General features: G+C 47.5%; 7 protein-coding genes across 7 annotated transcripts; 2 read left to right on the top strand and 5 right to left on the bottom strand.

The window, feature by feature from the left end:
* Window positions 1–247: 247 nt before the first annotated feature.
* Window positions 248–871, top strand: FPOAC1_000813 (uncharacterized protein; the record flags this gene model as incomplete). Its single annotated transcript, XM_044845424.1, has 2 exons — window positions 248–409; window positions 467–871. 2 exons carry the CDS (start codon window positions 248–250, stop codon window positions 869–871), a joined length of 567 nt encoding a protein of 188 aa, XP_044711340.1.
* A 60-nt stretch (window positions 872–931) lies between these two features.
* On the top strand, window positions 932–1,264 carry FPOAC1_000812 (uncharacterized protein; the record flags this gene model as incomplete). The annotated part of the gene is made up of 1 exon (XM_044845423.1): window positions 932–1,264. The coding sequence occupies one exon, from the start codon at window positions 932–934 to the stop codon at window positions 1,262–1,264; it is 333 nt and encodes a 110-aa protein (XP_044711339.1).
* Window positions 1,265–1,793: 529 nt separating this feature from the next.
* Window positions 1,794–3,623, bottom strand: FPOAC1_000811 (uncharacterized protein; the record flags this gene model as incomplete). Its single annotated transcript, XM_044845422.1, has 1 exon — window positions 1,794–3,623. The coding sequence occupies one exon, from the start codon at window positions 3,621–3,623 to the stop codon at window positions 1,794–1,796; it is 1,830 nt and encodes a 609-aa protein (XP_044711338.1).
* A 951-nt stretch (window positions 3,624–4,574) lies between these two features.
* Window positions 4,575–5,260, bottom strand: FPOAC1_000810 (uncharacterized protein; the record flags this gene model as incomplete). Its single annotated transcript, XM_044845421.1, has 2 exons — window positions 4,575–5,069; window positions 5,138–5,260. 2 exons carry the CDS (start codon window positions 5,258–5,260, stop codon window positions 4,575–4,577), a joined length of 618 nt encoding a protein of 205 aa, XP_044711337.1.
* A 1,557-nt stretch (window positions 5,261–6,817) lies between these two features.
* On the bottom strand, window positions 6,818–8,978 carry FPOAC1_000809 (uncharacterized protein; the record flags this gene model as incomplete). The annotated part of the gene is made up of 7 exons (XM_044845420.1): window positions 6,818–7,091; window positions 7,159–7,298; window positions 7,362–7,379; window positions 8,045–8,241; window positions 8,308–8,530; window positions 8,585–8,613; window positions 8,669–8,978. The coding sequence occupies 7 exons, from the start codon at window positions 8,976–8,978 to the stop codon at window positions 6,818–6,820; spliced, it is 1,191 nt and encodes a 396-aa protein (XP_044711336.1).
* Window positions 8,979–9,226: 248 nt separating this feature from the next.
* Window positions 9,227–9,849, bottom strand: FPOAC1_000808 (uncharacterized protein; the record flags this gene model as incomplete). The annotated part of the gene is made up of 3 exons (XM_044845419.1): window positions 9,227–9,294; window positions 9,346–9,510; window positions 9,702–9,849. The coding sequence occupies 3 exons, from the start codon at window positions 9,847–9,849 to the stop codon at window positions 9,227–9,229; spliced, it is 381 nt and encodes a 126-aa protein (XP_044711335.1).
* A 2,050-nt stretch (window positions 9,850–11,899) lies between these two features.
* FPOAC1_000807 (uncharacterized protein) lies at window positions 11,900–12,906 on the bottom strand (the record flags this gene model as incomplete). Its single annotated transcript, XM_044845418.1, has 3 exons — window positions 11,900–12,366; window positions 12,419–12,668; window positions 12,736–12,906. The coding sequence occupies 3 exons, from the start codon at window positions 12,904–12,906 to the stop codon at window positions 11,900–11,902; spliced, it is 888 nt and encodes a 295-aa protein (XP_044711334.1).
* Between the last annotated feature and the right edge of the window lie 421 nt (window positions 12,907–13,327).

The raw sequence follows: 13,327 nt of genomic DNA, 5'->3' as shown, positions 1-13,327 counted from the left end.
GTTTGGTCTTGGGTTCTTTCTGCATCAATCTATCTTTCACGAACAGACGATTTCTATAACGATCTCTTTTCTCTCTTTTCTTATATAAAAAATCTCTCGCCTCTTCGTAAGGGCGGGTTATAACTTGGACAAGATATCTTCCCCATCCCCTTCTGTTCCTTTCTACTCCAAGCATCTACCCCTGCGCACAGCCGGCTCGTTGCGCCCTCGTCTCTCTCTAAACACACAAGCAAATTCCAACCCCAAGATGCAGCCTGCTCTCGGCGCCCTCGGGCACACCTGGACTGCCATGCGAGCCATGGAGTTTATCTCACTCATTACTATCATTGGTTTGACATCCAACTTTATTGGTGAGATGGTTGGTGCTGATTATGCGGCGCCCTCTGCTCTGATTGGAACCCTGGTTGTTGTAAGTCGTCCCATCTAACATTGGTGCAATAGTTGCAGAGTTACTTACACATCGTAGTCAATTATCGCGACCTTGTACATCGCCATCTCTTACATCCTGTACTGGGATGGCATGCTCCCTCTTCTCCTTGCCACAGGTGCTGATGTGATGCTTCTTGTCGCCTGCATCGTTGTAGCATGCACTGTTGGCAAGCCTGTCAGCTACCTCGCATGCCCCAAGTTTCCTTCTGATGGCAACACAGCCAACTTCATCAACTCACTCTTCCACAACGTCTACCACTCTCGTGGAAACGTCTTTGCCTGGGTCGACCCTGACAAGGCATCCTGCTACCAGCTCAAGTCCGTCTGGGGCCTGAGCATTGCCCTGTGCGTACTTTTCTCGTTCTCCGCCATCACTTCGGGATGCTTGTGGAAGCGCACAAAGGGTGCTGCTCGTCCCGCCCCCAAGGACATTGAGGGTTGAGGGTGCGGCCGTGAGGGGCAGGTCAACAACGCTTTGGGCATCAGCCAAGGACCGCCTATGATGTCCCAAGACCGAAGTCTGGGTACCATGGCTATGGCGAAGCGGTTCGATAGTGACTCTTCTGATGCTGAGAGCGTACGCCAGCCGTGGTGTCCCCCGCCCCCCACGGCACCTGTCCGAGTCAAGAGGAAGGAGGTCGCAAAGCCTGTGCTGCATCTTCCTCCCTTGCCTCCAGTTCCCCTATCACCGGGGCGTATGAATGATGATTCGCCAAAAAGCCCCCTTGAAAGAATCTGGTCGAAACGCAAGACCATTCTTGAGCGAGTTGAAGGTTGGTGGGATCTTGGTCTGCTCGAGAGGAGGCAGACACTATTTGGAGGAAAAAGGATTTAAATGATAATGGGTATTATGGGATATAATAGATTGAACGCTTTGTTTTGAGATCGAGAGCACATGTGTTGGGATACACAGAGGTAATGTCTACTGGTTAGATCGGCTTATCAAAAATGAATAAAAATCGGATCGGGGTTTGAACATCGACTGTTCAACCACTAAACAACAACCTTCCATTATCTGTGATAACTGATGTTTTAGCCTGTCAAATAGAAAAGGGGCCCCAGCTCGGGCACCACAAGGCGAAGAGACTTGAAGAAAACCGCCGATGAAACATAGAATGTAGACTGCGTTACTTCCATCGGTACGAGCCTTGGATCAAAGAAGGAAACACGTGTATGGCAAATGGAAAAATGTTGATATAAATTAGCTCGATATATTTGATCCCAACATTCGAAGTCAATAACCATGCTGTCGACCCGTCCTTGTTGTCCGCTGTGTGTGCTCTGGGAAACCGCTCTTATTAATAAAGAAACAATCACCATTAGTATGGTTCCATGATTGATTCGACAATGCAATCTCAAGGGTATCAGATCAGTAAAACGCCATGGCCAAGAACTTGCATACACTTGGCCACATCCCAACTCTCATCAATCTGATCTCGTTTAGACCATACCTTTTCCATAATCTCTAGTGCCTCTCTGACTGTGCCAAATACACTAACAGGGCCCAGACTCTCCACCATTGCTCGGTACGAGTCCTCGTCTTCTGGAGGCGAAAGACATCCGGCTATGCAGAACGGCCAGACCAAGGTTCTGAGGCAGGTGTTGGACGGGAGTGTTGTCAAGAGGTGCGTCATGCGACGAACAGAACATTGAATCTCAGGGCATGAAGGTTGCCAGCCAGATATGACCACCTGGAGATAGGTGAGGGCGGCTTGTAACCAGATCATGTTGTTGGCTGCGAGGGCGGGGGCTTGCTTTGTGTTGATATCCTGGTTATGCACCGGACTTGCGACTACACTCATGACAGGGTTGTATAGGGGGCCGGGCATCTGAGCTTGTGCTTCAATGACACTCAATCCTCCCCTGATAGCACCCTCTAGCACCTTGCCTCGCTGAACAAGCTCGTTGATGGATAGGGAGTTTGATCTCTTTTGATCCTTTTTCCAGGCGTCCAACGCAGAAATATCGCCGATGATTTGGACGACCCAATTATGGAGACCGACATACTCTTCCATGAAGAGTGACCCTGAGATGCGAACCTCTTCTGGTGCGACGTGTGCCTTGCAGCTGGGCATGATGATTTCTTGGTACTTCTGAAGGCGAGGCGCCTGCTCGAGCGTGATGCTGGACATGACATCGATGTAAAGAACATTGGCTGTGAAGAAACGAAGCGCGGCTTGGTTTGTGCTAAAGGGCCGGCGGACGCCCATCTCGGGAGGTGGCCAACGGTAACTGTAGAGAGCTTCTAGCGTTTCCTTCCAATGCTCGGGTTGGGGAAGGATCTGTTGAAACATGGTGATGGCAGCATCGAGATGCATCTTCCAATGGTCTTTGTTGCTAGTTGATACCTCGAAGATGAGCATCTGTAGGATGGCTTGTAGAACGAGGAGCCTGTCTCGAGCCCCAGCGCAGGAAACCTTGTGGTTGACTGCAGTCATCTCGCGTTGCAGCTCTCTTAAGCCCATCTCAAGCTGGGACTGTAACTGGTGAACCATACGGTTTGTGCACTCGACATGCTCAATCTCGCCATTAGCCATGACAATACTGAAGAAGTATGAAGTCAGCGAGATGGCTGTGTGCCAGACGGATTTGTTACTCTGCAAGACGTCCAATATCCACCCACGACCACCAGCAAGGATGGGAGGGCGGTAGAAAGGAAATAAGTGAGGGAAGACATAGTCGAGATAGATCATGATGAAATGGACCTCGGTGCTGTTCCCAGTTGAACTGCTGGGGTCTTCGTGAGGGACTGCGAAGTGACTGTGCCAGGGCATATCAGGAGGAGATGCGCCACTGGTGTTGCTAGATCCTGGAGTCGATCCAAACTCATGACCTGAGGCAGGATCCGTGTCGGATGCAGCGGCCATGGCAGGTTCGTGAGTTTGTTGCTGCTGAGGGTTTTGGGTCTGAAGTGTGACATTCTGAGTACCAGTCTCAAGCATCTCCATGTATTTGCGATCGCGACGCTGACTGGCTTGTTTCTTAACTTGAGCCTTGATCTTTTCAGCCATGGCTTTCTGCTGTGATCCACCATCCATCCATTCTGGCTTCTCATCGTTAAAATAACAAGTGATCTCTAGAGCACTGCAGGAATCGCAGACTGGACGTTTCTCATCGCACTTCTTGCGACGGAGGCGACAGGTCCAGCAGCCAGCGTTAGAGCGCACTTTGGAAGACATGAGATGACGAAACATGGTGGCGGCGAACAAAGGGAATGCTCCCTTGATCCAAGCCGACTCTATATCGTGTATAGAATATATACAGCAAATGGTTTCCGTCGATACTGAATATTGTCGCGATACGTGCTGAATTGATGAAGGATGAGAGTTGGGTTGGCACAAGGGGACTTCGTCTAGATTGGGTTAGTATATATCCCCCATGTTCGGATCGACAGTTGAGGCCAATCGAAACTGGAGCTCTCCAGGGGTCTGCTAGTCAATTTGTCAGCCTACTCTACGCCCTGCATAACGGATGTACTATCTATCTAGACTAGATAGTGACAGGTATGTAGTTATGATATTGATAACTCATTAGTTAGTGTATGCTTATCGCTTGCCGTTCAGTATATCCCTAATTATAGTCAAAAATGGCATCTTTGAACTCGACTTGTCAGTATCTGACTAATATTCACCGAAGCATTAACCATTACATCCAGATCGGTTTCTGGTAGCTGTGCTCATCCGTCACTTGGTTGACTAGTAAATGGTAGAAAGAATAACCTCCGGAGTCTTAGGGTACATAAATAAGTAGTCTGAAAACTATAGTCTAAGGAGCATAGAGTGACCTACTAGTTTCATCCCTTGGGTTTCCAGCGGTCAAATTTTCTGATACCCTGAGGGTTGATTACTCTGGTCTTATGATGTGGTATTGTGTCAATTAATCAAAGGCTATGGGATGGTAGATGGATAGAGAATAATGTGTATTAGACGCAGCGAGTACTGAGATAGTTAGTTCCAATTGTTGGCACTTTGACATCCGCGATACTTGGTAACTAAACGTCGTTGTAATATGAATAAAAGAATCATGCTAACTCAACAGAGACATCTGGACAACTCAGACCTTCCTCTTCCAAATCTCCCCCCCTGTAGCGAAATTCGACAGACTGTATCGGAATACATACTTGAATCGGTCTTTTGTAACTCTTCTCAACCACAGCAAACTGTTGCCTCCTTAGAAGCACTGGTACCACCTGAAGGACTCAAAGTCTCCCATTGAAAGATGAAAGCACCAAGATAAGCACCAATAAAGATGCAAATGATGAAGTAGCCGTTGTAGTACATGGCCAACAGCATGACAAAGTAGGCCACGGCAAACTGCATCATGTGTAGGAGGGCACGGATGGCCTGCTGCCAAACATTGGGCCGGAACGGGGGTACAGTATTGTTGCAATTGATAACGGTAGCATTGCCTTCTTTGCCATTGACGGAACCAGGTCGGCCGGTAGAGGAAGACTCTGCAAACTTGACGGCGTGCTGGCGGAGGAGATAGCGATCCCATTCTTTGACGGAGCGGCGGAGAAGTTCGAGGGACATGACGAGAAGGATGACGCCGATACAGGAGCCGGCGAACATTCCCTTGGAAGTGACGCGCCACGACTCAGCGATGAAACATGAGTCGACCGTGTTCCAGTTCCAAAGCATCTGTAGAAGGTGCCTGTCAGTCATGGTCTTGAAGTGTTTGTTGAGGAAAGATAGTAAGGGTGACTTACAGAAATCTTGCATCCGCCCATCATGTCACCGTGGTCCATTGCCATTGAGGTGGAAGCAGCAGGCATATCCATGGTCATGGTAGCAGTTTCTGATATACCAGTCATATGCATATCGTGATCCATGGTCGAAGCTGTATTGGGACTGTCTTGAGCGGCGTTGGGGGTATCGATCGATGGTTGCGAGAAAGGGGAGGGATGCCTTTGATTTGATATTTGTAGGTGCAAAGACACGAAGCTGGATGCCCACGAGGAATAAATTAGACTTTTAAAACCTCATACACGTGCCAAAGTCTAAAATATATTGACCCAGGGACGAAAAGAAAAGGGAAGCGTCGGCGGTATTTCTACCTTTTTCCCATTCACAATAAACTCTATCCATTATCGTACTAGTTGACTCAAACAGGACATAGATGAGTTGGTTTTCGCATGTAATTATCAGACGATGACCTAGCTTTGCGAATGTTTGAGCAAGTTTCCATGGGCTGAGGATTTTAGTGCAGGGATGATGAATGTGCTCCGATTTTGTGGCCGTTTCAGTGACAGAGGCGTTTTTATCTCTTGGACATGGGGTAAAGAACATGGATACGGATAGGCTATCTACAGATTATCCATAGGCAGCTTAGTTGATTACTCTATTCCAACGTTTGTCCTATTCTCTGTGTGTAGGAATTGTGCTACATCCATATCATTGGAGGCTGGTGATCCACCAGATGATTCAGCTCAACAGTGATCTATCATGCAGACTGAAGTAGCAAGAGGTGAAAGTGAAATTAATATTCTATTGGAAAACACACAGTAAGATGTATAATTATTGTTGGCGTAAGCTCAACCTGAGACGAGGGATCGAGTGTAGGTAATAATGACTTGAGAGCCTGCGTTTGATATTCTCACGAGCATATGGTCTCCGATTTTAAATGTATACTTCGGGACTTACGCCTTGAAAATCACCAAATAATAGCATATGGTCTCCAACAAGATTAAATCAACTAGGCCATGTTCGAAAAGAAATTATGTATGCGAACCCGCGAGCATGACAGCGCTGCTAGGCAGAAGATCCGATCGTCGGCCACATCTGCCCCCTGGCAGCCGTGCCCCTGATTTCCATAGCCAGTCGTCACTCTTCCACCACGTTCCATCTAACCCTTGTAGCCCATAGAAACGCGCACCACTGAAAGAACGGTGCCTGGTTTAGTGGTTGTTTGTTTTGATTTAGATGTGCAGCCATCCTTGATTTCAAAATCGTCGAGTGTTTGTGTGCACGCATGTCTGCCCTACCCTACCAAATCTGCCACAAGTAGAATAAAATCACTCGCCGACACCTATTGTACCATAAAAATGGATTAAGAATTACTGTAGATATGGGTAAACGAATGTTTTGAAGTTTGTTTGGCTGGGAAAACCACCGTTGCTAGCTGGACTGCATTGGCGTCTCCAGGTAATCAGCAGTTAAACAACATCGAATTGTACGCGCGAAACAACTTCAATTTCTTTTAAAAATGCTAGAACTACGGTGGGCTTTCGAAATATAAACGTCACGTAAAAATTAAAACAGTCACGTCAAAGATGGTCAAGTATGTGCAGAGTGTTGTCTCTTAATCTACTACACTGCCCGTTCGTTGTAGTACATGAAACTTAGTAGTCTTAGCTCCAAGCTCTGCCTCTGGTGTAAACTTCTCGTATTTAGATGTCCTTGGCGGAAGGACCGGCAACGGTGTCGCCATTCTGCTGCTTCACCTGGGCACCAGTCTTGGCCTTGGTGTCGACGGCAACACTGTCCTCGCTGCCGCTACCATCGGTGACGGCAGAGCCATCAGGGACTGGCATGCCGAGGTAAGTGAGGCCGGTGCCATTGGTGGCAGGAGCGACGACCTGGCCGTAGAGGTCGGCAGGCGCTGGAAGAAATTGTGGCATCTCTTGACGATTGCCCTTGCTGTCTATGCGATAGACATTGAAACTAGGTATTGACAGGTCAGCCACTTCCACCACTGAGACGTTGTAAGAGGTAACAGGGGTGAACTTACGGACGCGAGATGACACTTAGTTCAACGCTCTCGCGGGCTTGGTTGTCCTTGTTCTTCTTCTTAAACCAACGTCGCAGGCGTCTTGGCAAACGAAGCTTGGGAATACAGCCCATGTTGAAAATGATGCCAATGTAGTGAATCTTGGGTATCTGTGAGATACCGAAGACTGACAAAAGAAACAAACATAAGGGACAAAGACTTACCTTTAAGAAGGATGTGGACTGGAGATTCAAAGTAAGTTTGAAGTCGAGTCGAAAGTGATTTGTATCGAGTGTTTGCGCAAGAACGTATCCATTAGCAAACAATGTGACGATGGTGAAAGGAAGACTTGGTTAGCGGGGAAGAAATGTGGGAATTTATACCCCCAGGAGAGCGGGAGTGATTGCAATCCTGACGGACGTTGAGGAACAAACGCCAGTGCTATCTGATGCCTGGTTCAGCAGAGTTGCTGGCCGATTCCTGTATATGAAAGTAGGGGATATGGGATGCTCCTCGGTGTAGATACTGATTCCCGCAACCACAAGACAATGCAACTCATGCAAAATAGTTACCATATATATCCAGATCAGTAGAAGCTTCGATATGAATTTCAGCTTGATGAAAAATGTGTAGCGTCAAGTAAATCCAAACAAAGGTATTGAAATTCCATACTCGAAATTTCTATCATTAGAACGTCCTAGCGCACTCTCTTCTATTCCAACTCGCTAGGTGGCCTGACAGTAAGAGTGGGACTTGGTATTGCAGCTGGGCCCCCCCTTACTATAGCCTGTAAGTCTGCTAACCTATGATTTGTAGTGGGCAGCATCGAGGGATCGAATATTGCCGAGTGTCGTCCCAAGTATTTCCATCTTGACGCTCCTCGACTGAGGAATTAGCCTCTGAGAACTGGCTCTCCTAGAGCACATTCAGTTTCCTCACGAGCGTATCGATCGACTGCAGTCTGAGCATCTTCTTCGCCGTCTAGGACATCCAACCAATGTCCCTTGACATGCTCCTGCTCCAACACCAACGCCATTGCTCTCGCCGTTGACGCTCGAGTTGTCATACCCCTAGCTTGCTTCGTCTGGCCTAGGAGAACACCGCCTTCATCCTTGTCCGTTAGACCGCCAGGACGAACCGATACTGCAGTCAAACTCTCTCTCTTCTTACCTTCAGTCACGAGAGCTTCGTCGGCCGCAACCTTGGGCTCATAGTAGGGACCTAGGAAGGTCGAATTGACCTTCTTCCAGCCCTCCCAGTCTTCAGGAGTCCACCAGGGAGCTTGTTCGCGACGAGCGCCAAGGTAGGACACTTGCACATGATGACTGATGGTTTCATTGGCAACCGAGGCTTGCGTGAAGAAGATGGCGGCATCACGATCGATTCGGATGATCTAGAAGAGCATCAGCTATACTACATCATATGTATCTTATAAGTGAGCAGCTACTGTGTCTTGATCAGTTCCCCTGCCAGGTCCTGTTGCTAATCAGCTTACACTCATCTGCAGTCACTCGACCCTATTTCAACTTACCAGCGCTGAAAACAACCGAATCTGGGTTCACTTCATCAATAACAGCAGCGGCCTTCTCCTGGCTAGTTATGGTGATGAGATCATGCACCACTATCTTATGTGTTCCCGGTAGACCCTCAGAGATCTTCTTCAAGTCGTCGATCTGGTCTGGGTTACGAATCAGACTTGTGACAGTCCACGACTTTTGCAACAGCATGACTGTAAGAAGGCGGCTAATCTTGCCGTTGCCGCCGAGGATGAGAACATGGCGGTTAAGTGTTTGAATCAGGGATTGGAAGTTGAAAGTTCTAAAAGGCGCAAAAGAAGACATACAAGTTCACGACCCTTGTTGACTGGGCTTCTTAGCTGACCAACCACGACACGAGATGCTGTCCATGACGCGAGTATCTCCACTATTCGACTGGGTTTCCTAGGGAAGGTACGACCCTTGTTCCCGGCAGTTACGGAGACGACACTACGATGAGACATTATGGGTGAGAACCAGAAGCTAACTTCTGTTATAGACTACTACTAGTTCAGAACTATCAGAAACACTCGAAAGCTACCCAATTACAACCTTCATTCTCTATGGCGCCTCTTCTTATGTCTCTTCTTCATCTCCCAGCCATTCGCCGTCAAGAAAACAACTACGCAAAGTCAGCATACAGTCTAGTCTGGATCTACATCTCGATGTATACCATCTCGAGGTTCCCGAGGCCGTCGATGGTGGCTATGGGAGTTCTTAACACTATGGCGATGTTTACGCTTCGGCTTCGGCTCGGCTACGCTCAAGCAGCTACCCATTTTCGATAATCGAGGCAGAAGAGTTTCAAAAGGCTTGGTGAAGGAGCTATTGCGGTATACTATGAAAGTTGTGAGAACGGTAAGTTGAAAGAATTTCAAAGAATGGGCGAGTCTCCTGGGGCTAAGTAGGCTCTAGTAGAGCGCCAACAGTGAGACGCTGTTCAATTGGGATACTGTGTATCTTAATCAGAAACTAATGGCTCCTATCGATAGATGCTAACTGGAAGCGACGAGACAAATGATTTGTTACTATTCGATAGGAAATCTCCAACTTCTGTCCCGCCCTCGTTGGCCACAATATTCTGCGGAAGAGACAGGTTCATTGGCGCTTGTATTGATGTAGCCCAAGTTCTGGCCATCTTCTCCGCCATATCGAGATCGATAGTTTCGTGAACCATGACTGTCAGAGTGTTGAGGGCGATGTCGCCGTCTTGATTCTGAATCCGGTGCGCTGAAATAGTTACCCATGTTTCTGGATAAGTTGAGAGAGATAATATAAGTTGAAAAACGGCAGAGGATAACTTGAAGTTAGTCAACAATTTCGATTCGACAGACACCAAGTCTTATGCGGTATGACCGGAGGCTTTATATATTGAGACAATTAGACGTTGTTTAGTTGGATCGCTGAAGTGCAACCTCTAAATGCTGCATCCAAGCACACGGTATGACTACCACCATCTCGTCACTGCTGCATAGGTCTTAACTATCTATAGGCAAAGTGTGGACCATAACAGTTGAAGCTGACGAGAAGCTTACAGCTGTTACTGGTTGTGAATCACAGTCGTTGTGTAAGGTGCGACATGACCGGAATATTTCATCTCCTCTATTCATATTGTACTGATTCTGTAACTTCTAGGTTCTTGAAAGGTAGTAAATACGAGCCAGAACTCGCCAGCCGCTTGAGCCAGGCTACAAGAGAAACCACCATCCACTCATACGAATTGTGACCGATTTAGCTTATTCAGCCCTTTCAGAAGATAGTACCTCGTTAGTTAGCGGCAGAACCGAAGATAGACAGAACTGACATGGAACGGTGTCACTAGGACTATATTCGTATATTCGCATTCCTGCGAACGGCGCAACGAATCGACAAGGTCCCTACCTGTATATCTCTAAACAGAACGAAAGAACTCAAGCAAACGCCGCTTCAGAGCCGAATCGACCGAATCCGATCTCGCGATGTCCTGCCTAAGACCACCCGATACCAAATATCGAACGAACATACCTAGCAAGGAATGTGTATTGAAATCTTAAGTACCGCAGGGGACGAACGAATCAGGAATAAAATACATGGGCCAAAAGAGTCAGGGTTCTAGTTGATATGGTATGTTTGCATGACCAGTCTCTGGCCAATTCCACCGAAGCATTGTTGCCCCTGGTCGAGCGTTCCCAGCTCCTCTGTGACTGTTCCCTCGAATTCCAATAAGCAGCTCTCTGGTCGGATCCAGATACTTTTTGAGTGCTAGAGACAAGGCTGGAGCTTGTTGTATCACTTCCTCGACTGGTACAGGGAGACTGTCGATACGTGTGCCCGAGACAACCGCTTAATCACAGAATAGTTTGCTGACGATGTATTAAGTGACTAACAGATATCGACACTATTTACGTCTTCGACGAACTGCAAATGACTTGTCGGCAACTAGATATTCAAATAGTTTCAAACCGATCTTACTCAGAATATACTGCTCCGTATGAATGGGTACAGCGGGCAAATCAGAGCACGATTTCATGCCACCCTTTCCAGAGACGCTCCTCAGTCACCATTCGAGAGGGCCTGCGTACTTCCACTGATAGGGGCAAAACTCGTTTCGATGGCTTGAGTTGGTCTGGACTTCGGGATTACCAATGCTGTCAACAGAGTACGTCGAGTTTGTGTCCGCGAGCTTGGTAGGACCATCCTTACAAGCCCGAAGAGATGAAAACGAGCAGCCCATTCTGAGAGTAGGCCAATTTCATAGGGTTTGTGATTCTGATAGTAGTGACTTGTCTTAGGCTTCGCTAAGTCGCTACAAGTAGTATTTATTATAATCGACGTCTAGCAGTTGAAACTTTCAAATCACCCGCCGAACAACTAAAGATTTATAGTCATCGAGAAAGAGATTACGCCAAATTTTGAATAGCTTCCTTGGGAACAAACATCACGACAGACATAGACAGGAAACTACCTTTTTGATTATTATTTTTTGTTTGAGCGTATGTTTACCAAGACAATGATGAAAAGGGATAATATCAGCAGTATCAAAGAAGCACATATCAGTTCGCCCTATACTAAGACGAATTATAGTTGAAGATAGAATATCAGGCAAGTAAAATATTGTTAACAAGGTCAAAGAACTTGGCTCTTGTCACTTCTCTGTTTTCGATACTAACAAGTCCTATCAATTTGGTTGCCATCACGACCCTGAATCACGGAATCCGCGTCTACATAAGTCACCAACAACCTCCGGCTCACTCTTTCAAGCCACGGAGAGCGTAAAGTTCTTGTGGTTTGCCTTGAGAGTCACAGCTTGAAAACTTCCACCACTTACCGTACCACGAACCCGCGATGTTCGTCAGACCCCAAGAAACGGGAGCAGGCATGGGAGGCCAGTTCGCCCACATACCTTCCTCACTGGTTCTATCCAGGTTCAACAGGAAGAATGGGACTACGTCGAGCACACCAGCTTTGGTGACTGTCTTCTTTCCCCATGTTTTGAAGGTCAAGCTGGCGGCAGCACCTTCGGGCGAGTCTTCTTTGGGAGCCTTTGAGTGGTTTGAAAGAGCAGCAATGGTGGAAATCTCGCTGTGGAAGTGGTGCTCAAAGTCAGTCTTGAAGGTGTCCATGAGCTTAATGACCTGAGCTCCGTCGAGGTCGGTGGGTGAAGCAAGGTTGGAAAGGTAATTGTTGAACTCGGCAAGAGGCGCGAGGAAGGACTCTGTATTTATGGTATTAGTGATGAATTGCTGATTAAACAATAGGAAATTTACCATGCTCATGGTGTGTTTCCTCCCAGACAGGGTCTTCACCCAGAAGCTCCTGGACCTTGGGGAAGAGATTGTCCTCCTCATCATCATGATGAGACTTGACAAACTTAAACCAGGTTTGAGAATAGCCAATAAAATCAGCCTTGTCGGCATCTTTGACGTGGGGAGCCTGGAGGTAGATGGAGTTAAAGCCTCGAATAATGGCGTTGTGCAGAAGGGCCATGTGAGTGGCTCCTGTGGTGAAAAGATCGGTCTACAGAGATAGCAAGGTGAGTATTGGCTACGATATCCGTAGTGGCGTTTCAATCGCAATTACTAACCTTTTTCGTCTCATATTGAGGTGTTGTCACCAGCTTCATAGGTCCGTCAGCCCAAGGCTGCTTTGTCGGCGCGACAGACATATTGAGATAAGGCGAATTGGCAAGAAATAGGGCAAGTCCAGCAAAGAGAACCTGAGCGACAATCAATCCGAACAGACGTTGTCCAGCCATGATGAGAATATAAGAGAGAAACAAGAAGGGGAAATGTGGCAACAAATACTACACAATGGGCGCGTCTGTCCGACTTGACAAACTAGACAGCCACTCAACAATCAGCTTCTGGGCTCACTTTGTGGTGGTTCGATATTGTGTTAAACTTGTCATGTCATGGTTGCAAGCTCCAGGAAGCTCATGCAGGTGTGTGTGGGAACTGGGGGTGCTGATTAAAGGGGGCTTTACAATTGGACACGACACATAACGTTACAGGACACGACAATCTGGGGCACACGAATAGAGCCGAGGCTCAACGAATGAATTCGAAGACCGGACCCCGGGCATCGGACATCGGACAATTCGTGTGGGGCCGGCCGGGGGCTCGTTCATGCTCGAAGTCCGAGGCCATCAATATCATGTTCATACAGATTTCAATTGA

The sequence above is a fragment of the Fusarium poae genome, chromosome 1, assembly GCF_019609905.1.
Source record: "Fusarium poae strain DAOMC 252244 chromosome 1, whole genome shotgun sequence".
NCBI classification, from domain to species: Eukaryota; Fungi; Ascomycota; class Sordariomycetes; order Hypocreales; family Nectriaceae; genus Fusarium; species Fusarium poae.
The sequence above is the reverse complement of the archived record's forward strand: the minus strand, read 5'-3'. Positions and strand labels throughout refer to the sequence as shown.